The 25,935-nt window shown below is 35.6% G+C and overlaps 1 protein-coding gene across 2 annotated transcripts in view; it reads right to left on the bottom strand.

The window, feature by feature from the left end:
* LOC306871975 (CAP-Gly domain-containing linker protein 1-like) overlaps positions 1-25,935 on the bottom strand; it is a 35,477-nt gene that overhangs the window by 7,425 nt on the left and 2,117 nt on the right. The window contains exons 2-21 of one of the 2 annotated variants that reach the window (XM_079420274.1): positions 23,964-24,195; positions 23,026-23,525; positions 21,177-21,301; positions 20,866-21,082; positions 18,585-18,782; positions 13,182-13,285; positions 12,411-12,471; positions 10,714-10,818; positions 7,776-8,675; positions 6,251-6,346; positions 5,635-5,692; positions 5,447-5,530; positions 5,192-5,348; positions 4,819-4,984; positions 3,976-4,191; positions 3,550-3,690; positions 2,249-2,334; positions 1,733-1,853; positions 1,529-1,581; positions 449-566 (exon numbers count right to left, since the gene is read on the bottom strand). In XM_079420274.1, coding sequence (XP_079276400.1) covers positions 449-566; positions 1,529-1,581; positions 1,733-1,853; positions 2,249-2,334; positions 3,550-3,690; positions 3,976-4,191; positions 4,819-4,984; positions 5,192-5,348; positions 5,447-5,530; positions 5,635-5,692; positions 6,251-6,346; positions 7,776-8,675; positions 10,714-10,818; positions 12,411-12,471; positions 13,182-13,285; positions 18,585-18,782; positions 20,866-21,082; positions 21,177-21,301; positions 23,026-23,525; positions 23,964-24,054 — 3,597 coding nt within the window. In that variant the 5' untranslated portion in view covers positions 24,055-24,195. The remainder of the gene's footprint in view (positions 1-448; positions 567-1,528; positions 1,582-1,732; positions 1,854-2,248; positions 2,335-3,549; positions 3,691-3,975; positions 4,192-4,818; positions 4,985-5,191; positions 5,349-5,446; positions 5,531-5,634; positions 5,693-6,250; positions 6,347-7,775; positions 8,676-10,713; positions 10,819-12,410; positions 12,472-13,181; positions 13,286-18,584; positions 18,783-20,865; positions 21,083-21,176; positions 21,302-23,025; positions 23,526-23,963; positions 24,196-25,935) is intronic. The other variant, XM_079420275.1, reaches the window with a different exon arrangement.

The following is a 25,935-nucleotide window of genomic DNA, read 5'->3' as shown; positions in this document are numbered from 1 at the left end:
TGTAGCTAGTATCCAAGCTAGTGATTGAAAGACTGAATATAACTGTACATATAAGATCAGTAAGCACTTATGTCACACTAGTCGCATGCTAACATTGGCTAAGTTTTGTGTCTATACTTTCAAAACAATCTGTATCCGAGTCACCATGAAATCAAAATGGACAATTATTTTTAATTTATTCTAAATTGTTATAAAGTTAAAGGTGATTTATCAATTTCCATTTTTTTTTTTTTAACTAATGTGCTCTCAAAGTCTTTAATCAAAAACATTAATGATACTCACATGAGATCACAGTGATTGCTAACACTGCGATATAATCATTTCACAATGGACAAAACCATATAACCATATATAGGCTGTTTTACACACAGTTAATGACATTTTGGGCACGCCAAAGTATTTTTTTATTTTTTATTTCTGATCATTTTTTAGCAGTTGAAGATGTTACCTCATTTCTCAGCGAGTCGAATTCTTTGTCCTTTTCTGAGATCAAGGCACTCTGTGTTTGAAGAGATTGCCGAAGTGCTGATTTCTCCTTTTCGGATTCACTTTTGAAAGTGCTTTCCCTGCACAAAAGAGAGATTGTATGATATGTGCATTCTGCATGCAAGGAACAAATTCAACTTTAGTCATCATTTACTCGCCCTCAAGCTGTCCACTTTAGTGGAATGTTCAAACTGCTGCTTTCTATGAAGTAAAAAGCATGCAGAGTTTTCAGAGTTCAAATCACATATTCTTGCACCACCTGAGTGACTGGAAATATCACTGGAGTTGAATATGAATACTATTGCATGACTTCAGAAGACTTGGAATATAGTTCACAAGTCATGATGGACTCATTTTATGATGCTTTTTAAATTTCTTTCAGAGTTTGAGATTTCCTGGTCACTTTATGCTGTCATTGTATGGAAAAGAGCAACTTGAACATTCTCCTAAACATCTCTTTTTTGGTTCCACAGAGGTTGTAGCAGGCCAATGAATGACTGGAACTAAGAATCAGGCCCAGACCTAAAATGGTCTAGAAAAACAGCTGGTCACACTTTATATTAGGTGGCCTTAACTACTATGTACTTGCATCAAAAAATAAGTACAATGTACTTATTGTGGTCATATTGTATTTCAAAACACTTTTGCTGCTATTGAGCTGGGATATGGGTAAGGTTAGGGACAGGTTTGGTGGTATGGGTAGGTTTACGGGTGTGTTAAGGTGTAAGGGATGGGTAAACAGTGTAATTATAATTATAGATGTAATTACATAGTGTACATGCATGTTTTTACATTGTACTTATATATTTAAAAACACCTATAAGTGCATTGTATTAAATGATTAATTTCAATGTAAGTACATAGTAGTTAAGGCCACCTAATATAAAGTGGGACCAAACAGCCTATATATCTATAATGAATAAATTGCTATAGGACAGATCAGTTGAAACATTAAACGCCGTCACTGTCTGTACCACCATCTTGATGATATTGTAATAAATTCTCCCCTGTACAGACATTTCTTTTTGTAAAAGTTCATTACCTCATTTTCATCTCCTTCAGCTGGCCGTTGAGACTGTCACACTCGTTTTTGAGCTGCATTAAGATAACAGCGAAGAGAACTCAGGATATTTACTTCTCACAAAATAGCACATGAATGAGAACAAGATAATATGATAAAAATTTGTTTAAGCATCTGGATTTTGAGTCTGTCCTGGTACAAAATAAAACAATTCCCTTAACATACATTTAGCAGAATGTTACTGTCTTTGTGGCTGCTGGCAAGTTCCACGGTTAGCTTTTCTTTCTCATTTTTCAGAGCCTCAACTGCCTGGGCTTTTTCAGTGTCTGCTTGTTTCAACTCCTCACTGAAACACACAAAATTATTTTTATTAAGGCCTCTTTTGAACTGCTGGAGAACAACTGTTTTACGCTGTTTCCCCACTACAATGATGTCACATTTGAACTTTTATAGTGTGTTTGGCGATGTTTCAATACCCTATTTACTGTAGCAATATTTACTGTAACGATAACCAAATAATGTGGGGAAAGACATTTATATAGCTACTTCAAGGATAAAAAAAAAACACAGCAGATGTTGTACTGTGTCAATTATTTGTAACATGTTAACAGACAAATATTAAATTGCAGAAATTAACACTATTATCCTAACCCTAATAATAATAATTTGAATGAATACCATACAGAAGTTACTCAATCTACACAATTCCAAAGAAAACAGAATTGAAGTGTAGAAACTCACATCTCTTTACTGAGGCTGCTGATCTTCTGACGGTCAGAACTCAGATTCTCTTGATGCTGTGAGTTCTGCTGCTTCAAAGCATCCAGCTACAACAAGTACAGAGAAAACAATGAGCAGCTTGAAGCAGACACTGGTAAATATACATTCTTCTACAGATATCTGAGGAGAAATAGCCTATATGCAGAATTTAAAAACAAATTATTCAAGTTATCTGAAATACACATTTGTATCAATTAAGCTTTTAGCAGCAAGCCAACTTTCCCAGGTGGATGAATGTCTGGTTAGACCTTACTGATGTAATTCCTGTAAGTTTTTACAGTTTTTCCTCTCTGTAAACAGAACTTCAAGGATAGGTACAGCACATTTCTTTATTTGTGGTGCTACACACTTGCCTGCTAAGCTTCCTTTTTGTAACAAATAGATTACTAATGTACAGTAAAATGTGCTTCTCAAAGGAAGAAGAAAGAAAGAAGGAAAACATTTATTTTTTAAGAGAAAAAAGAAAATTCATCTTAATTTAATTTTGATAAAAAAAATTAATCATTAAACGGACATAATAGGGCTCTAAAAATGTCATTTTTGTTACACTTTTAATAAATTGTTAAGTTTCATGATTTCAATTAGACCTGAGTTTGATTACCAACATGTAATTTAACCATTAAAATGGAATCTACAAATATTAATATTGAGAAACTAAGAATCTAGAAAAATTAAAATGGAAAAAAAATGAATTGGGGAAATAACACATTTAAAAAAATAAATTAGTATTATTAGTAGTAGTAATATCTGTTACAGTGAACCTTAAAGGGCATACTCTTGGGTCTAGTCTGGGTTTGGTGTTTTAGTGTCGGAACTGCAAAACACGGCGGAAGTGTCACAATCCTGTTGCCAAAGACTAGAAATCACACAGAGATGACAGGACTGTGACACCTCGTCCCTTTTTGTCCTTATTATGAGGTGTTAAATGTTATACTTTGGAATAATTTTTTCCTGATCCTTTGTGGGCAGTCGTGGCCTAATGGATAGAGAGTTGGACTTGTAACCCAAAGGTCGTGGGTTCGAGTCTCAGGTCCAGCAGGGATTGTAGGTGGGCGGAGTGAATAACCAACACTCTCTCCACCCTCAATAGGTGAGACCCTTGAGCAAGGCACTGAACCCCCAGCAATGGCTGCCCACTGCTCCGGGTGTATGTTCACTACTGCGTGTACACTTGGATGGGTTAAATTCAGAGCACAAATTCCGAGTATGGGTCACCATACTTGGCCACACACCACTTCCCCTTAACCTCAGCATGCATTTACCTTGCACTGCATTTCTTGCATTGAGTTCTTTAGCTGCGTTACCAGAGCCTCAGCCTCAGACTTGTCTTTCTGAATTTGTTGGTTCTCCTGGGTCAGTCTATCCAGTGAGGACTGCGCAGTCTGTTCTGCTTTCTCTGAGACCTAGGTGCAAATTAGCAGTAGGGGAAGGGTTCAGCCTGAGGTCACATTCTGATTCTGATTAAGCATCAATTACTGAGCATTTAGGAATAGTATAGCTGTTTTTAAATTCTAAATTATTTTTGAATTTTACCATTTCTTCAAATAGCTTTTATGGATTAATAATCTGTAAATGTATAAGTGTATTTTCTCTGCAAAGTTCAAGACCTACATTTCCAACTGCAGTACATGAATTGTCAAAAAACAAAAAAAACAAGCTCTTTCACAAATTAAGTATTATGATCTTACCGTAGCTTTTTCTTTGAAGGTCTTCAACTCCACAATCTGTTTTCTCAGCTCCAGGCTTTCATCCTGAGACACTTGGAGCTCCTGTTGCACTTTTTCAAACTTGCTGTTTAGTTCCTGCATTTCTTTTGCATGCTGTTCCACAGCATCCGCAAGAGCTTTGTCTCCCAAAGCAAGCATGTCTTTGGCTTTAGCCTGATTGTCTTCAGCACTCTTCTCCTGAGGAGTCATGGGAAAATGTCAATTTTCAAGTCATAAGAGTGCACTTGAAAACAAGCAGAATGAAGAAAGGGAGAAAATTACTACAACTGGTAGAAAAGTTTACATCGATTCAAATATGATCAGGAATTTTAATAACGTTAGAAGTGTTAAAGGAATAGTTCATCCAACCATTTACTTATGTTGATCCAAATCCATAAGACTTTGGTTAATCTTTGAAACAATTGAGGATATTTTAATGAAACCAGAGAGGTTTCTTAGAAAACTTAGAACTTTTAAGATCCACAAAGTTAAATCCGTTCAACATATAAAATAATCGTATCTCTTCAAAAGACGGATTCATTTTACGTAGCCTTTATGACCCTTTGGGATCTTCTAAATTTTGGTTACCTGGACCTTTAAATGGAAGGACAGAAACCTCTCAGGTTTCATTTAAAAAATGTTACTTTGCGTTTTGAAGATGAACCATGCGATTGGAATGACATGAGGGCGAGGAAATTATGATCATTTTAATTTCGGAGTGAACTATCCATTCAAATCATTACACTTAAACACCAGAATCAGACGATGCCTTTATTCCGGGTGGTAACAATACATGTGTGATGGGAGAAGTTTAACAGTTCTCACCAAAACCTTGATCCTCTCCTGCAGGTTGGAAAGCTCTGCTTGGTGTCTCTTCTCAAGGCTTTTGGCTTCATTCTCAGCCTGAACTTGTGCTTGAGACTGTTTCTCCTCAGCCTGCGCTGCCTTCTCCCTCTCCTCTTCAAGCTTGTTCTGAAGCTCGTCTAGTCTCCTGAAATTAGGTAGGATTTGAGAATCAGTTATTATTTCCTGAAATAAGGCTTGATATACAAGATTTCAATTTAGTCTACCAAAATATGCCAAAATATTAGGCCCCACAAAGTAAATCAAGCTAATATGTAAACTGAGTTAAATACTACTGTTTACTTTCTGTATGGTTTTGTTGTTAAGCATTTTATTCAAGCATATTAAAGCAAACCTTTCTTTCTGCTTGATATCTTCATTCAGCTTTGTTACTAGAGTAGAACTGTCTCCCGATGACTTTGTCATGTCCATAAAGTCATTCTCAAGTTTAGCCTTATCTTTGGTCAGCAGCAGTATCCTTTCTTCGTTTGCTTTCAAATTTCTCTGTAAACCTTAAGATGGAACAAGATACCAATCATACATAATTTACAAACATTACAGTTTAATCAGTTCTTTCACTGATTCATATTTCATTGAACTTGGTACTGACCAGCAAACTGACTCTTCATATCCTGTAATTCAGCAGAGAGAGATGTGCATTGTTCCTCTTTATTCCCGAGCTCCTCGCGTAACTCTGAAATAGACAGCATATCGGTCACGCTGAATGTATAGTTCAATAAGCTCTACAAAATCGTACATTTTTCAAGTTGTAACGGTGTAATCTGTGCATACACATACCTTGAACTGTCTGAGTAGATTTGGCTTGATCATTAGATGTTTTTTCAAGATTCTGTTTCTAGAAAATTAAGAATGTGAATTGATTTGAGGATTATGGCTGATACATTCTCTGGCTTAATTCCTTGTATTTGCTTTGTTATTTTGTTGTGTTGTGCATCAGAGGATCACCATAGTTGGACATTCATTCACTCATTGAATCAGTCTGAGTGGTTCTTGAGGTTAACTCCTACATATCCTAAACATAGACCCCAGAACCCCACCATCACCCCTGCCACTCAAGCAGGCTAAAATCATTATTTCTGCCTTTCACGTGTACTTGTGATACTTAAAGAAGTTGTTCACCCAAAGATGAAAGACCTCTGTGACTTACTTTCTTCTGTGGATCACAAAAGATGATATTTTGAAAGTCAGTGGGGTCTAAACAATATTGGACCACGCTGACTTTCACTGTGTGGACAAAAAAAAAAAAACAGTACATGACAGAATATTCATTTTTGGGTGAACTATATTGGGTGAAGTCCTTCTACTATCAGTTACTTTAATGCCTTTATTGTATTTTTCTCATGAGATAATTTAACTAGTCTGTGTCCATTAAGGTATATTTTCAGTCACTTACCAGCTCACTAACTTCTTGCTCCAGAAAGCTCTTTTCCTGCAACAGGCCATTCAGCTCTTGCTGTTTACCCTCTAGTACTGAGTTCAACTCAGTGACCTAAAGCAAGGTGCAGAACCATAATGGAGGGAAATGACAGGGGACCAAAACATGAGGAATGTCACACAAAACCTCAAAAAGCTGCCAGTCATACAAATTTGAACTTAAAAGTAAAGGACTGAAATATCATGGAAAATAAAATCTCAGAACACTTTTAAGAACAAAGTTACCATGGATGTATAGGGCTGCATGATTTGGAGAAATAAAAAAAAAATAAATAAATAAAAATAAAAAATAAAAAAATCGGATAAAAATTGTGATTATGAATTTTAAAAAAAAAATGGTTTGCTGTGCTTGTTTTGTAGGATCACACAATTTAGCAAAAATATTGTAATTGTATAAGTTTTATATGGCTATAAAACAACAATAATATGAAGAATTATTATTACCAAATAAAAATATAGAAAATACTAAATAAACAAAGAAATATAACTATTGTAATATTGTAAAGTAAGAAAACATTAGTGTGTGTGTGTGTGTACACGCACAGATAGACAGACAGAGTGTTTGGAGCAGCATTTACTGTGAACTGAACCGCTCTGAGATGCTGCAAACAATGGCAGATCACGAGTGGCTCATGTGTAAGAACACAGTGCTGCGCTTCACTCTGAAACACACAGCGCATACATTTATTTAATTAAATCACAGTTTTTGAAATTTGACAATAGCATTAAGCCATACTGTGATTTTGTTTTTTCAATTAATCATGCAGCCCTATTATGCAGAATGCACGAATGCCATGATCAAACAATAAGAATGTATGACTGAATGAATGACCTGCAGTTTTCACTGAAAAATCAGTGTCATGGAATACCACTGATGTCAAATTTGGCACAAATGCACCTTCAATGTGTCAAATGAGATTTGAAATCTATAGCAGACGGAATGATTCCTGCCCGTTTCTCATATAAAGCTATTGTGTGGCTTCAGAATAGCTGAAATGCTTCTAAAATTATTTTATAATGACTTTTGTCACTGAGCTTGACAGCCCCAGTTTCCATGCATTTTTGCTGAATAGAAAAGAGCAACTTGGACATTCTGCTAATGGTGTTGATTACAGCATTACATTTATATTTCCTCTCACTGCATTGTATGAGGCATGCAATCAATGTTTCTACAAACAACAACTAAAAAAAGATATTAAAAACTTCATTTAATATAAATTATAAACAGACATTAATAAAATTAATAGCACTCAAATAGTGCTTTTTTGTGCGTTAATCTATGTGTGTTATTATTGATCTAACCATTATTTCAGCACAATATGGTTTAGGGTGTCTTGGAATATCTAAAAATAGATGAAGTTTGCACTCCAAAGAACACAGCATTTGTGCCAAAATCTTTGGCAACTGCTGTTGATTCTTCATTATCAGCCTTTGTAGATTCTTTGTTATGAATGTTCTACATGCAAATGGACATGAAGGCATACCTTTTCTTCCTGAGATCTGGAATGGCTTTTTGCCTCCTCTATTTGGGTCAATAACCTTTGCGTCTCTTGGTTCCCTTGACTTTGCTGTGACTGCAGAGTCTGAAGGGCTGTTTTTTGCTCCAGAGCTTCTTGTGACTTTTCATGCAACTGCTGACCTAACTTAACTCCTGTGTCCTCTAGCTCTTTTACCCTGAGCTCAGTGCTGTGAAGTTTTCCTAAGACCTCCTCCATTTCCACCAGGTGCTGCTCCTCTGCCTTCTCCAAATTGGTGCGTAGTGTTTCTACCAGCCGTTCGTTCTCTTCGGTGACTTTCAGGAGCTGTGCCTTGTGCTCTTTGGCTTCACCCGTCCACCCCATGGTTTCAGAAGCATGTTTGTTAGCAAGCTGTTCAAGCTCCAGTTTATGTGTTAATTTCAACTGTTCCAGAGCATTGTGTACCTCCAGTAGCTCAGATTTGCTTGGCTCATGGGAGGTTTTGAGCTCCTCCAAGGCTTGCTGGTGTGAGGCCTCAACTGATGCTAGTTTAGCACGCCACTCCTCAATTATATTTGAATTCTCCTCCTTAGATTTTGTCAGCTGACCTAAAAGCTGCTCGTTATCCTTCGATAAGCGACCTGAGGATGACTGGAGCTGTGACAGAGATTCACTGTGTTCTTTTTCTCGAGCCGCAAGCATCTCGCGCAAGGAAGACAGCTCTGCTTGGTGACTGTCGCTTTGAGCGGCCAGCTGTGTATGGAGGGAACAGAGTTCCTCCTGGAGTACTGCCATGGTGGAGTCAGTAACCCCATCCTGCCCTGGTAAAGCTTCCAGTGACTTACGAAGTGAAGCTACCTCCTTGTCCCTCAATGCAAGATCCCGCTCCAACTCCAATATACGGGACTTCTCAGAGACTGTGGCCACCTAAAAGAAAAAAATGCTCTTTAACAACTCTGTGTGCTGTATGGATAAGTGAGAAGTAATCTGATGGTATGGATATGATTGTCTTATCAGGTTAAAGTGAATAATTTAAATATATTTTCATAGAAATGTAGTTCCATTCAATTTATAGGAGCAATGTTACCTAAGCTAAGTTTAAAAAAAATTGGGACAGAATTGAGAGGATTAAGGACTTTACAAGAAGGTGAACAACCACCAACCCAAAACTGATCATCTAACTGGGTTCCCACACTTGAATGGATTATCATGATCTTGTCTGTAAATTTTTCCATAGACATTGTTGGGCAGATTTACATTTATATACCAGTTTGTTTGATTTTTCCTAATCAACCCTCTGCTTTACACTACCTCTCCCTAATAGTCTGCAATAGTTGTGTTCAGAAAGTTAAAAAAAAGGTAAAAAGATAATTTTTAACAATAAGCTATAAGCTTTTTAAGCCTGCTGTGAGCTCTGATGTTGTTAATCGACAATATATGCTTTATTGAAGCCATCAGTTTATTTCAACTTATTAAAAAAAATAAAATCTTGATTAACAGTAGAATCTGGTGAAAAAAGTACATTACCCATGATGCTCTGAAGATAATGTGATGTAGTGGTGAGTGATTTTGTAATAAACATAAAATATATTGTCTATATATACAGAAGTGGCCAGAAGTGATGTCCGGTCTAGGAAAATGGACATCATTTATTAAAACATTTTATTACGGAGTTTGTAAGAAAACAAGAAAAAATAATTAATTCAGAATTATATTCTTGTATTAAATGTATTCTTTCCTCTGTAAGCTTTTTGTTTTTCTATGCATTTTTGTGCATAGTAAAATAAAATCCACATTCCATGATAAGCTGTAGTTTGCTTTTTTGCCAAATAATTGTATCAGCTAAAACAATGTTTTCTTCTTCCCAATACATTTTGATTTTGTAGGGTCATTAACTCTTTCCCAGCCAAAAAATGAATTTTCCAGGCTTCCACTGATATACGCTCGGGGGCGCTTTTACGCATCTCCTGAATGAGTCCAGATAAGGACTGGACTCATAAAGGACTGTGCTAGTTTTGGGGGGTACTGATAGAAACGATCTACTGCATCTTTGCTTTAATGATCGTTCTGAATGATACATATGTATTTGTAGTATTGCATAAAAATTTGATTTTCTCAGCTTTTTGCTCAAAATGTTGCTTTATGAAACTTGCCTACATTCAACAAGTGTTGATAAAAAAAAGCTTGTTTTAAAGTAAAGGTTCTGTTCTTTATTTTGATGTATTGCGTGTTCAGATATTCATACAACAAAATATTCTGGGAACCATGAAATTGTAGTGAAAATCAAAAATGCTGGCTTTTTTTTATTTATTTTTTTCAAAAACTCTAGTGGAGAAAGAGCTAAAAGCAAATTAGAAATGTCCTTTGCGGACATCAGTTTTGGCCACTACGTATACATATAAATCAACTTTAAATGAATAATTTTATATTTATATATAATATTGTCTTTTTTTTTCTGATTGTTAAATACTTTAGTGCTTCAAATAAAAGTTTGTAATGTTTTAATTTGCTTTATAGCTGGTGGTTTGGTTCATGGCTTAAAATGCTTTAATAAAAACATTTTAAAAATCCCTATGGGAAAAATGAATGGAAAAACCAAAATACAGAACCAACCAATGCACTCTGTATATAAAAAAATATATATTTCCTATAGAACTTCCTAAGTTTGTACAGATTGTACAACTTATAAATACCTGATGTTTTCAGGTTCTCTATGATTGTGGGAACCCTGGTACAAAACAAATTAGTGTTCTCCATGCCTATACGTATATTAAGACACCACAATGATATTACAGCAATTAGATATTTAGTGTGTGTTAGTAATCATTCCTAAAATTAGTTATTAATTAGAATAATTGAACAACATGCAGTTAAGATCCCCTGACATAGAAAAAAATTGTTAGCTGGAGCATTGTAGCATATCTTCAGTGATCCTTGACCCATAGCCCAGGTGAAGATCCATTACCCTAGAGTCTTCTAACTCCCTCTGAAGTTTGTCAGCTTTGGTCTTTTCAAAGAGAAGACTCTGTTCAAGCTCCTTAAGAAGGACATGCTCCAGCTGCGTCTGCGTCTGTTAGTACAGAAAGGGGAGAGGAAGAAACACAACCAGTGCCACCATCACATGCCAGCCTGATGCAGAAAGACGAGGGGTGAAGAGGACAGTTGTGGAAATGTAACGCAGAAAAAGAGGAGCAGGAAGATGTTGTGATGAATGCAAGTCAAATCAATGCCACAGCTGAGGAAAGTGTGAGGAAATATTGCAACAGAGTATCGGTCAATGCTTATAAACATGCTGATGATGGCCAAACAAACAAATAAAATGCCAGACATTGCCAAACGCCATGCAGCATTATAGTGACTGGGGTTAGATACAGTAAAAAAATAAAATAAATTAAAATTAAAAAATAAATAAAACGGTACTTTGACCACAACAAAGAGGAGAGGAACAATAAAAAAGTTATTCCTAATGACTAGGCACTAAATCAAATAAAACATGATTATACTGAAGTTCGAGATCTTCATGTAGGTTAGTGACTTGTTACGGCATTACAGATTAATTCAGTAGTTATTACTCTACCAAATTCTTCCATAAGACTATTTAAAAAGAAAAATATTTAACATCGTGTAGGCTGGATGATCAACTGGACAAATGAACTTGAAAGTTGACAATGTAGTATCCATTTTAAATGGAAATTCACTTGTAAAACAACTGTTCTTTGCTATTTTAAAATAGTTAATCTCCACAAGAATTCATTGTCTAGGTTGCTGATTTGCATGTTTTATAACGTAAAATCATTAGACAACACGTTCATAAATTTGAATGGATGAAAATAACCTAAGAGTTATTTTTGAATAAATAGGTCAAGACATGAAAATAACTCAAAAGTGCAATAATGAGGGCTGGAAACAATCAGTGAATCTTTCAAGAGTACTTGATTCATGAATAAGACGAGAGAAAACAAAACCATAAAATATAAACTAACGGACATATTACAGCTCTTTAAATTTCTGCAGATGATTCAAACAACTATATTGAACTCAAAGTAGTGTGACCAAGACTTATGTATAATATTTGAAAATGCATGAGTACTTTCATAGTTAGGTCAACAAAAAACTGGCAGTCCAGTCTAAATAAAATACTTTTCTCATTGTGTTAAAACTGGACTCAGCATTATTTGGCTCTAAATATAAATTATGGATATGATGTCATAACTTAAAACAGGGATCTCCAACCCTGCTGCAGGAGAGCACCCATCCTACAGACTTCATCTCCAACTCTGTTCCAACACACCTGCCTGTAATTATGAAGTAATCCTGAACACCTGGATTATCTGGTACAGGTGTGTTTGATTAGGGTTGGAACTGAATTCTGCAGAGTAGTAGCTCTCCAGGAGCAGGTTTGGACACTCCTGCCTTCTGTTTTAAACAAGCAACATGTAAATAACAGACATGGATAACACTGAAAATGTGAAAAATACACCATCTACTCTCCTTTCCCACAGCATTGCAAACCTGCAGCTTTGACGTCTGTGGTCAATCTGTGGTATTTAGAACCTCTATCGGTCACACATCTTGTCATTTAAATTGAGTGAATGGGTCAAAGTCTAGTGTGACAACAGCTGTTGGTCTGAATGCTATATCAGAGCAAATAACCTCAAATACCTCCAAATCTCCTTTGGTAATGCAAGCTTCCTCCACCCGAAACTGCAGATCCTCCACCTTCCTGTTTGGGACAATAATTTTTATCATTGTCAATTTTTGTTTACATTTTTACTCCTTTGTCAGCTGTATTGTAAGGGTTTGATTTATTTATTTATTTTTTCCATTCCAAGGCATGAGAAATAAAAAAAACATTTAAATAAATAATAATAATAATAATAATAATAATAATAATGTACATGTCACCTGGTACACTATTTAGTAACCATAAAATAACTTGGGTTGTATTTTTATAGTAAATGTTATTTTATAAAGTTACCAGAAAGAGAAAGACAGAATTCTGACATGCCAAAAAAAAAACTAAAAACCTTTTTGGTCCAAACGTGTATAACCTATTTTCCCCCATTAAATTGAAGTTAAAGGTCACCAAAACTGATTCCCAGAATTCTTCAAAATATGATCTTTTGTGTTTGACAGAGTTATAGAAGTCATACAAGTTTAGAACGGCATTATGGTGCATAAATTATGTCAGCATTTTAATTTTTGGGTGAACACTATTCTCGTTCTATGCATTTTATTGAACAAAAATGCAAAAGCTTCTAAGTGCCATCTGAAATGTTCTTCTAAAATTAGCATTTTTCTCAGGCTCCGATGTGTAGGTTCAGTAATTTCACTTTAATGCCAATGAATAGGTTCACAGCCATTAAAGTGAAATAACAAAAATAGGAGGTCTTTAATATGATGATATCTTAAATTGATTCATTAATACTACACCTCTTCTCCTCCTCCAGCTGGTTGAGCAGTTCCACCTTCTCTCTGTCCGCAGCCTCCACAAGAGTTCGCAGCTGGTCCATTTTGGCATCAACCTCCAACACATACTACAGAAACCATTCAAAACAATAATATTTACCTAATCTAACCTTATAACTTGCATTAATATTTTCCATATCTGTAAGAAAAACATACTGAACCGACTGACTAAATTAATAGAAATTATTGCACAAATTCTATATTACTGGCTTCTCCCAAAACTGTATTTTTATATGTGGATATCCCTTTAAGGCTCATTCTCCATTAGGAGTGCTTTGACTACTTGAAATCTTGAAAAAAATGAAACTTCACTCACTGAAGCAGAGATGGGCACTCGAGTTAGTGACTTGGACTCGAGGCGCATTTTTATAGCCTTCAGACTTGACTCAGACTCGACTTGAAATTACTCCAGACTTGACTCGAGCAAAATGACTCGTGAATATTTTAAAAGCAACTTGAGTCTTTTATCCTTAAATACTTCTATAACTGCTATTCAAAAGGCGGACCACGAGCCGCAACAGCAGCACTATTTTACATGAGCTGCGCGTCAAAACAGCAGAGCGGATCACATAACAAGGGTCGTTTATGGCAAATATTTTTCAACGCTATATCCTCTAGTATTTTTATCTAAAGCCAAACACGCTTTATTCAAGACCTTTCAGCTCCGTGCGCTTTCTCTCTCTATCTTCGGACACGCGCCGGCACGGATGATGAGGTTATTTTAACAACAGAAACACGGTGAGCAGCAAAATTATAGATTACTTTCACTAAAACACACCAGGATTTTTTTTTTTTAAATAGTCATTTTTTCTTACTATCTATTTATCTATCTATAACCAATGCCTCTGACTGTTCAAACCAGATGTGACAAGAAGTTTCCGATCTACATTTATCATTATTAATCTGTAGGCTAAGAACATTTCATAAGAATCATGTAATTATAATTGGGAAACTGTTGTTAGATGGCAAGGATAGAACTTAAACTTTGAAACTGCTAGTTATTTTTGTCTTCTGCTCAAGATGAGAACGTTTTGATTATTGTAGCTATATTGTTTTTAGTAGATAGGCTAATGCTTTTAAGTAAAATATTAAATATAGATTTCAGGAGGAAAACCCTGAACAGTATTTTTTCCGTCACATGGCCTCGCATGTATCTAAATGTATAAATACAATACATGTAAAATGTACTTTATTATTTTTATTTATTTTTGTCTGACCTCTGCTTAGAAGAAAATATAGAGGCCGCGCCTCTTGGAACTTTAATTGAATACCCCTGACTTGTATCATAAAGAAAAACTTTATTTGTATGGTTTTGGAATATCTGTGTCACAGGCTATTTCCTTATGTGTCATGGTAGATCACACTCTTTTTATAGAATTTGATTATAGAAAAAACTGTTTTGAACATGGTAATGGATTAAAACAAGTAACAGGCTGGATGTACATTAACCTTACATCTTAACACCTCTTTTTTTAACAAAGCAGATCATAGATCATATATTTTGTCTATAGCCTATAAAACAGCATCATAAATAGGAAGATTTCAATACATGAGGATTCTGAATGGGATTTTTTAGCGAGCCATTAAATGACTTGAGACTCGACTCGGACTCGTGACCAAAGACTCGAGACTTGACTCAGACTCCAGCGATAAGGACTTCATCTTTGTATTGACGTGATGCTACTCCCAACACATCAAGAGCCGAGGCAGACACACTCTTAGGCCCAATCCCATTTCTTTTTTTAGGGGTGTCTCGATTCTCTTTTGATTGGAGGGGTAGGGGTAGGGGGAAGGGCCAGACAGCCCTTCAAACAAAAAATTTTTGGGACCACACTTCAAACAAAGGGGTATGTCCACTATCAGCATAAACCAGCTACAGCAGCAACATGGCTGCCCAAGCGAACAAAAAGACACATAAATGTAAGCATTTTTGGCATTAATGAAAATTTTAAAGATTTTAGAAATCTCTCTCAAATATGGCCAATTTGAGAGAGAGAGAGAGAGAGCGAGATGAAAGTTGCATGTACGCGCATCTCTTTACAATGAGTGAGTTTACTCCAAAAACAGCGATTATATCCTCTCGTTGCTGGAAAATACAATGTAGCCTGATTCAGTAATTAAATTGTGTTATTAATAAAAGTTGCGGGGCAGCGTTGACAACTTTCTTTGCTCATCGATGTGTGAGCAGCGCAATCTCCGATATGTGTGTGGGTGTGTGTGTGTCAGTAAGCAGCATATTATATAGTAGAACAGTAATTAAAAGCTCTAATGCACACCAGCACAGGTCTGTGTACTGTAGTAGCTAGACGACGTATGATGATCTGTAATGGTATAGTAGTTGTGTTCCATTTCTTAGGGAAATATTTCACCACTACCCCTTGACACTCTGTTTCAAGGGACAAGGGGAAGGGGTACAGGTAGGTGAAGGGGTATAAAATAAAATTGGGATTGGGCCTTACTGTCATACAGACCCTTGTTACTCCAATTACATACATAGAGATGACTCAAAAACCTGAGAAATATCCAGAGATAAAGGTACAACATTATGTATATGCCGTAACTGGATTGTGTAAGTGGATTGTGTAATCAATCACATGCCAGTATATATAAAGGCAGCACACTGTGATCATAGATAAATAAAAATAAACCAAATAAACATAACAATTATGATTTCATAACCACTACTTCTGAAACAGAAGTGGAAGTAACAAGGGGAAGAAAGGCTTTTATTAGAACCTCAGAGCCTGAGCACTGATGTAAATGAGCGCTCGTTCTTCCTCTTCATTAGCTTATAAAGGCTAGAATATTTTTTTATATGCCGACAGCATTCCGCAAATGTGCATTTATATCATTAAAATCGGTATTTGAATATCTAATAAACATTTAATTCGAGTGTAAACTTTAGCAAATGCAGTTAAATCTTCTAAACTGTGCATAAAAGTCTGATTAAAAACGCATGTACTGTGTGCAAGATCTGTGTAAATGATCCAAGCAGTGCGAGTTGCATGCAGAAAGTAGTTTTAAAAAATAAATGAATTAATACATTTTTTAAAAATCACTGGACACCCACAAGCAATTTCTACGATTGTAAGGTATTGTGGTTTAGTTCCCACCTCCCAGTATATATTTAGCTTGTAAACAGCTTAAGCAAACGCCCACTGGTTCCAGTGTTTGCTTCTTTTTTTCCACATTTTTAACAATTTATTTATTTGTGAAAAATCTTAAAGGGATAGTTCACCCAAAAATGAAAATTCTGTCATTAATTACTCACCCTCATGTCGTTGCAAACCTGTAAGACCTTCGTTCATCTTCAGAACACAAATTAAGATATTTTTGATGAAATCCGAAAGTTCTCTGACCCTCCCATAGACAGCAAGGGTCCTTACACGATCAAGGTCCAGAAATGTAGTAATGACATCGCTAAAATAATCCATGTGACATCAGTGGTTCAACTGTAATTCTACGAAGCTACGATAATACATTTTGTGGGCAAAGAAAACAAAAATAATGACTTTATTCAACAATTCGTCTCCTCTGCGTCACCCTGGTGGTTCAGATCAAAGCATAAAAAACGTAAACAACGTATCCGCGTACATACGTTGCATATATTGTTTACGTATGTGATACTCTCCAAAATGGCGCCAGGGAAACAAACGGTTGAATAAATTTGTTATTTTTTTAATAAAAAGTATTCTCGTAGCTTCGTAAAATTACGGTTGATCGACTGATGTCACATGGATTATTTTAAGGATGTCCTTGCTACATTTCTGGACCTTGATCGTGTTAGGATCCTTGCTGTCTATGGGAGGGACAGAGAGCTCTCCGAATTCATCAAAAATATCTTAAAATTGTGTTCTGAAGATGAAAAAAGATCTTATAGTTTTGGAACGATGGGTTTGTGAGTAATTAATGACAGAATTTTCATTTTTGGGTGAACTAACCCTTTAAGTGTAAATTTATTTTTTTTATCAAGTTCACCTTATTTTATTCTAAATTATAATGTTTTTTATTTATTAATAAATCATTTATTTATTTCTAATAACTTAAACATTAGGTCAAATACATTTCAATTTAATTGCAGAAATTGTTACGCATGCTTTCCAAAATGTCAGATCTGTATCAGGCAAAAAAAAAAAACCTATATCAGTTGACCACCACTCATGAATTAGTCTTATGATGTTTTAAAACAAATCTGTAAGCAATTGTTTTATGTTATGGTTATGCCTTGCTAATATTATCTTGGTGTGAAAAACTAGAAACATCAGGGTCTAATGTTAATAAGCTCAACTTATGTTGTAATCATTTGAAAAATGTTAACTTTACTAATATAAAAGAAGTAGTCTCAGAACTCGAACATCAATATGAGCTGTCCAAAACTTGCCTACACTTCTGTTACACACTCAGAAGTACTACAGCTTAAAACACATTGGGCTACAGCTCATTTCTGAATTGCATCCAGATAAGTACTCCGAATGATTGCACCTGATGAGCTGACAGACATTCTAAAGGCTGGAATACACTACACAACTTTTGCCCAGATTATGAGTCTGGTGAAGCTGATGTTGGTTGCCGAAAGTCGGAGCCAGTCTGCAGATTTCATAGAAAACTGCATCGTGTATGATCGTCACAGTCTCTGATTTGTTACCTTCAGACTATGAATACACCCAGTCGGAGGATATCAAACATGTTATATATTTTGGGCTGATTTTAGAACACACATTGTTTTAATTTGTCATGCATCTCCTAGCAACCAGGTGCAGGTTTTAAAATCGGTTCAGTTTTTAAAAGTTGTATAGTTTATTCCAGTCTTAAGCTGCTAATTATTTTTCTACACTGAAAGAAAATGGTGTAGAAATAATTTGTACTTAGTAACTACTAGCACATTTCCAAAAATACAAGAAATGACATGTAAAACACTGAATTAAATGTAAAATTTTGAAGTAGAAAGACTAAAAAGGCTAAAGTAGTTTAACTGAGGTATTGACCACATTATATTTCTAGAGCATTTTGCTAAATGATTTCAATAATTTCAAAGAGCCTTGCAGCCTTCTGCATAGAATGGCTTAATCCTGTGTTACTAGTTCAAAAAACACAGATTAGAACTCGCAATGGAGCATTAAGATGGAATGTGTAATAAACTTATTTAGAAGACCGTTTCAAGGACAAAAACCTGAAAAATGTCTTGGTGTGGTACCTGACAACAGGCTGATTAAGAAAATTATAGAAAAAATAACAGAAACAAACACCCTCTTTGTGTTGGGGTATTACCATGGATTATTTTTCTATAATTCAATGGCCTGCTATCAATTATTCCTTATTTGATACAAAATTAATAAACAGATAAAAGATGACACAGCTGGGTCTAACCTGCTCCTGGCCTTCTCTCAGTAACGTAAGCTCCTGCTCCACTTCGCCCACATGGCTGGTTGCCTTGGCAACCTCAGCTCTCTCCAGGTCACGCTCGGCAAGGAGTTGCTCAATGTGTTGCTGTTTCTCCTTCAGGGCTTCCTGAAGTGCCGTAGTGCCAGAGATCTTCCTCGCATACCTTGTAGACGTCTCCGTCAACTTCAGAAAAAAATTCATTAAGGATCTTTAAAACTACAGATCCTGTATTTCCCATTTCATAAGCTTTTTTTAACGCTATTTGAGCAAAATAAACAACATTTATGAAACAGTTGTTGTCAGATTTCATTGGTGATTTCAAACTTGAAATTTAATTGTATTGTTAAAAGCACTATATAAATAAAGGTGACTTGACTTTAATCTTAAACTTGGCGAATAGTTTTGGAGAATTTGATGTTTCCCCATTCAAAGAGATAGGAGCTGCACTTGAATGCCGGAGAGGCGTTTCAAATATGGCCGCCGAGTGACAAGACTTGCCTTAAAGGGACTTTGGTAATATTCACACCATTTTTAGAACCATTAAAGCTACATTTACACTGGGCATTGATTCCATACAACTGCAGAAGAGCCTTATATGTTTAGATAAAATACTGGAAAATTTGATCCCGCTATCAGACCTAACATATTCTGTGCATTTTTATAATTACAGCTGAACAATTAATCAAAATAAAACCAGAATCATGAAATGGCTTAGATTACAAATGGTAAAAGGCTGCAATTTAAAGGGCACCTATTATGCAAAATTTTACATGATGTTTGAACACAAATGTGTGTTGGCAGAGTGTGTACACAACCAACTTATAATGATACAAAGCCACCTGATCCGTTTTTTTAAGCCCCATAAATCATAAGAAGTCTCAGAATAAGAATAAGTCATTCGCAGAATCCGTAAAATGTGATGTCACATTTTACAGGCCCCACCCACAACTGTTTATGGACACTGTCGTATTAGCAGAAACCCCGCCCTGAGCAAAATTTAAAATCTTTTTAAATTATTAAAGCTAAGGAAATCATTCATTCAATAAGTGATTTTTGGGTGTTTGGGTCATATTACCAGTTATATATTATATGTTTGTTTTTAACATAAACTTGTGTGTATTTGACAGTTTAAGCAAACAAAGACATGAAAGAGAACTTATTTTAGTACTCAGATGTCGTGTGACGGCCGCTTTGTGCGAGTGCTTTGGATGTGTGCACTCAGAAAACCGTATATCAGAACTTTAAACCAATATGGCTTTAAAATGCATAATTTCAGTGCAAAAGACATGATAATAAAAACCAAACAGATGTTTTTGGCAGAGTATCTGAGATAAGCTGTAAAGACACAGCCATATTCTGGAAAAGGGGGCGGGGAGCAGCAGCTCATTTGCATTTAAAGAAACATGCACGAAAACAGTGTGTTTCTGCTTCCACTCAAATTAATAGGCATTTTAAAAATGATATAAATGATCTGTGGAGTATTTTGAGCGGACACATTCTGGGGACCCCTGAGACTTATATTACATATTGTAAAAAGGGACATAATAGGTGCCCTTTAAAAGCAAGGTTTTTTATTTATACAAAATAAAAATTATGTAATAACATTCCTTGAGGTCCACTTATAACTTTAGTAAGATTTTTTCATTAAAGCATTCAGAAATAAATGGCCATTTTCTACCTTTGACCCTCTGGTTTGAACACATCTCCAATGATAAAGAAAGGTTTAATGAAAATGTTTACAGAAGAAGCTATTCTGATTTTTTGGATTTTGTGTACATAAGATATAGTTAGTATGCTTTTCAGAAATTTAGGAATGGATTCATAGAAAACAACCAATTTGATGCTAGCTTGCACAGATAAAGTGTAAAAACGTCAATTTTATTTCCAGTGCATTTTATAACAAGCCTCATTTGGGTAGAAAGCAGGCATTTGCCTAGGAAAGCCATTTGTAAGCTGGTTTCCCTGAAATGCTGCACGCTAAAAAAGCGCAACAGATCAGCGAATGTATTCATGTGACTCTGCTATCAAAACATTGACCTATTTGTTTGAGACCTGGCTTGTCAACTGGCTCAATCAATCGCTTGAGTTTGCCAAACACTAATGTTTGCCAGAAAATAGCTGATTGAAAAACACAGTCTGGAAAATGATTTTGCAGTTGCATTTTGGTGCTGCAAATATCCCAGAAATGACACATTTTGGCCCTGTTAAGCATGCTTAAGTTATGTAACCAAAGACATGCATGCATATGAGGACGAATGTAACTCACCAGTCCTGTTCGGCTTGGCTTGCAACTAGCAGATGAGGCCACAGAACTCATGGAGCTGATGGAGGAGGCACTGGGGCTGCGTTTCAGTACCGATGGTGTGGCCGCTGTCTTCCGCACAGTGGTCTTTGTCTTGGCTGGGGTAGTGGAGGGAAAACCTATACGGGTCACCTTGTGCACTGGTGCAAACAGACCATACTTGGGCTGACACTGGAAATACCTGATGATGCACAAATCCATCAATGAAAAACTCTAGGCATTCTGATAATTTACCTTTTTGTATAGATGGTAAATGTAAGAACAGGCCACAGTACCTGGTTCCAGCCACAGCACCATCATTCTTTCCCAAGGGCTCGTCCAGCTCAACTCCACACCACTCACCCTTGGCAAAATCGGTTTCGCCTAAGAAACGCACTACACCAGCTTTTGTGCCAGCAACCTAAAATATGTCAAGGAAACAAGGACTTAACACGCATTCCAATACACAGGATTCCCAAATGGTGAAATATGTGTAACAGCAGCTTCACTGTAGCAGCCTAATAATTCACTGGTACAATGTTTCTCGATACAGAGTTTAAAGGTTAATACTTTGTTTATTCTGATTGATATTAAGAAGCTCACCGTCACTTATTTTTATTATGAAGCCTGTATTTAGAATGCAATATACAGGCATTTTCAGGCATTATAATGCATACATAATAACATGAGAAGCAAGTAAACATAAAATATCTTTTATTTTAATTGTTTTTATTTTACAATTATATTATACAGCTGCACAACTTTGCCAAAAAAATATATTGAGATTATTTTATCATGTATTGCAATTTAAACACTCACATTCCATTTCTTATGAGCCTTCTCATATTGCAACTGCTGAGAAATTGAGACACAAAGACCAACAGACTCTGCTGCTAGGTGAAATAGTTACTTCAGAGTGTTCACACTTGGGTTCACTTTTCACAAGAACCAGCTAACACTACACGTTGCAATATAAATATTTATCTTGAATGCTTCAGTTTCAAATTTTCAAACCTTCTAGATTTTAACATGCCAAATCCTTAAGCTTTTACACTTCCGGTTTTTTAAAAAGACGTCTCTTATGCTTCAGTTTCACAAGATCCTTTAGAAAACTTTCAAATACGCAGATTTGGTATGAATATTGAAAACAACTGCATGCCTAATATTTTTGGAAAACATACTTTTTTCCGGATTCTTTGATCAAAAAAGAACATTCAAAAGAACCATATTTATTTGAAATTAAATATTTTCCAAAATGAAACGTTCTTTACTGTCACTTTAGAATAATTTAATGCGTCCTTATTGAATTAAGGTATTAATTTATCTTACTTTTAACTTATATTTTTAATTTAAAAGGACAATTAAAAAACATTAGCATGATTTCTGAAGGATCATGTGAAACTGAAGAATGGAGTAATGGAGCTGAAAATTCAGCTTTGCATCATATAAATAAATTACATTTTAAAAATATATAAAATGGTTTAATTGTTGTAATATTTCACATTATTACTGCTTTGTATTTTTTTGGCAAATAAATAGACCCTTGGTGTGCATAAAATATATGTTTTAAAAAACATGAAAAAATCTTAATGATTCCAATCAGTAGTTTAAAAGCTTGAGGAAACACAAATTCAAGATAAATATTTGTACTGTAGCTTGCAATGTTATATAACTGTTGTAGATTATTCAGATGCTACAACAACATTTTTATATGGAATTATAAATGCATTATAATGCTTGAAAAATTTCCTTATAATGCATTATAAATACTTTACAGGGTTCATAGAAATGGACTGCAATCTCTCAATCATAAAACATGCATAAATAATGAGTATAAAAGAACTTGTAAAATGCTGTTTAAATAATGCTGTAAATCACTGCTTCTCAATTCCAATCCTGGGACCCCCCCTCTGTGCAGCACATGTTGTATATCTCCCTTATTTAACACCTGATTCAGATCATTAGCTTTAAGAAGAGAGATCCATGAACTGAACTGAGTGTGTCAGATAAGAGAGACATACAAAATGTGCAGAGCAGGACTGGAATTGAGAACCACTACTTTAAATGACAACAATGTTAAATCCTTAAATTAGCCTAACTTGACTCACAATAATGCTCATCACTATACCATCACAACATTCTCACCAGCACTCGATCGTTGATCTTTAGCTCCCGATCACCTTTCTTGACCGAGCCAGTCTCTGACAGATTGGACACCGACTCGCTCTTTGACCGCACCAGGTCTGAGGCTGGTGTAGCAGGTTTAGTGGGTGAAGCTGGTTTCTCGGTTGAAGCAGATACTGATGTAGTGGATGGTGTAGGTGATGCAGCACGGGACGGAGGAGCCGTTGTTGTGCCGTCCGCCTCACCTTCTGTGCGTGAAAGCTTGGACGGCCGTGTGAAAATACCCTTCAACGGTTCACACTGAAAATAGCGCACACCTGACACCGAACCATCGTTTTTCCCAATTGGCTCATCAAGTACAATTCCAGCCCACTGGCCCGGGGCAAACTGGGTCTCTCCTAAAAACTGAATGACGCCTGGCTTGTTGCCGTTAACCCAGACACGATCCCCCATCTTGAACTGCTCTCCTGCATCTTGGGCTTCGGCTGGGGATTTGTCACCTTGTGCTGGTTTAGCGGCACCTGTTCCAAAGGAAGGAAAGATATAGGCTTTGTTCAAAATTCCAACTACCACAATACACTTACTGATTCTGTACTTAATATACAAACTGTCATTATTAATACATAATTGAATTTAAAAACATATGCTGCTTTTATTTTTGACCTGATTTCATTACTGCAATGGGTCACTGCAAGTCTGGTTTACCTAACAAGTCCATTATTTATTTTAGACAGCCATATGACTGCAGAATGAAATTGTTACAATAACTTAAGATTTGAAAATACATAAGGAAGTAAAGTAAAACTTAAAGGGTTAGTTCACCCAAAAATGAATAAAATAAAATACATTTTTGACTGAACTACTTTGGAAACAATATTATTGATATTGTATAGTATTAAATAAATATATATAAGAGATGTATAGTAAAAAGATGTATAATAGAAAGAGATGGCTCTTACCTACAGAAGGAGACGTCTTCGTGACCCCAGCATTGGCTGGTCTGCCAATTTTGCTGGGCGCTTTGAGTCCACTGGATTTTGACGTGCTCATTGTTGCTCTGAGATGGTCTGTCTATACTTGCACGTTTCCTCTCCAATAAACATTGACTGTTGAGTTTGGAGCAACAGTGTAGGAAAAAGTTGAAAAAATTAAAATAAAAAAAAAGTGAAGGAGAAAAGGGTGCAGCAGTGTCTGCGGAGAGAAAGAAAAGAGAAATATATCAGCGTATTATGATACAGCGTGCATAATTTAGGCCTATGCAAGGATGTGTCTTGCTTTCTGCCATTTCAGTAAGAAATACCTTGTTTCATTGGTATGTTGGTGGAGTTGAGTGTAAAGCCTATTTCACACTGCACACATAAGCAATAAATAACAGCAAACTTCCGATGTGCTGATACAGTGTTTTCTACTGCACAACAAAGCTAACTCTACACAGAAAGTAAAGTCCTACACTCAAGTATTTATATTAAGCAAAGGCCTTATTATATAAAACGGTTATAAAGAATTAGCCAATAAACAGTACTTAGTGAGCTTGTGCTGAGATAAAGTGAGTGACACTTCAGCGATTCATAGATCTGGGAATCAATTCGAAAAAGAATTGTTTCCAAGGCACTGGGATCAAGAATTGAATCCGTCAAAGGAAATCGACTCCTCTTTTTATTTCAGTAAAACAACTGCAGCCCTTCCTTTGCACTGATTGTTGTATAATGATGTCATTGCGTATGTGTTTCTAATAATTTGATGTCACTGTATGTCTATGAAATTGAAATATTCAAATTAAGCCATGTGCAAATGCATATGGCTGATTAATTCATTCACTTGAGTTAATGAGGTTTGTTGTCACCGTTTCATTCTGTGACTGACAAATATCCAGTGAATTCACTAAATAATTCTTTAGAAATTGCTTGCTAATGGTGTCACTGGGGTACATAGTTGAAAACAGTTTGACCCTTATTGTAGAATTTGCTGTATTCCACTTCAAACTGTAACATACCATTTCCAATGTAATAATTATCTTTTGTGGTTGCCTTTCACAAGCATTTATGACAATAAGTGAAAAGTCAGTTGAAATAAACCAGTCGGAACAAACCACCAGTAAAAAGTCAAATGGCAATTTAAAAATAAGGAAATGTGTAAACAACTGTGAATGAAAATCTTTTTATTGATTGAACAAATATTGATTTTCTTTCATCAGACTCAAAATGTTTGACTAATGGTCAAGTAACCTCTACTAAACCGCTATGAGATGGACTGACCTATAAACGAAGTACTTCAAATGCCATATCTTTACTTATGGCAGATTATCATGGTTTAGATGAGTGCAAAAAATAACATAACACGGTGCAAAGATGCTGAAATAATCCTGACTGGGTGAAATGACATGATAACTTGGCTACACATACTCCTGATCACACATGCTGCACGTGTGATTGAGATCATCCGAAAAGAGAAAAGCTGCAAGTACTTCGAGACTAATTCTCTGGTGAATGCAAATATATCACAACTTATCATCCGGGAAATTCCATTGATGAAAAAAATTTATAATATTTAAATTTTTACCAGCTACTGGTCAATAATATATCGGCCACAGATATATTGTATCATGATACATCTCTACTTAGTGTGATTATAAAAGTCTGCACAAATATTTCATGTGCTGCTACACAGTTTGAATTGCTTACAATAAAATCCACTTGGGAAAGCAACAGGCGCCAGATTCACTTTATTTCCACATTTGCAGAATTAACCATTTTTGTGGACAGATGTTTACACCATTTCACTTTAAACAAAAAGCATTTATAAACCTGTTGTTAACTAAACACAAAAAGCAAAGGCCCTCTTTAAGCTTTACACCAAAAAATAAAAAATTAAGACAAATATCAATAATGCAATTATGTAATTTTACTACTCCACTAGACTGAATTATTTGAT

Source organism: Barbus barbus, assembly GCF_936440315.1.
Source record: "Barbus barbus genome assembly, chromosome: 6".
NCBI classification, from domain to species: Eukaryota; Metazoa; Chordata; class Actinopteri; order Cypriniformes; family Cyprinidae; genus Barbus; species Barbus barbus.
This window is presented reverse-complemented; position numbering and strand designations above follow the sequence as displayed.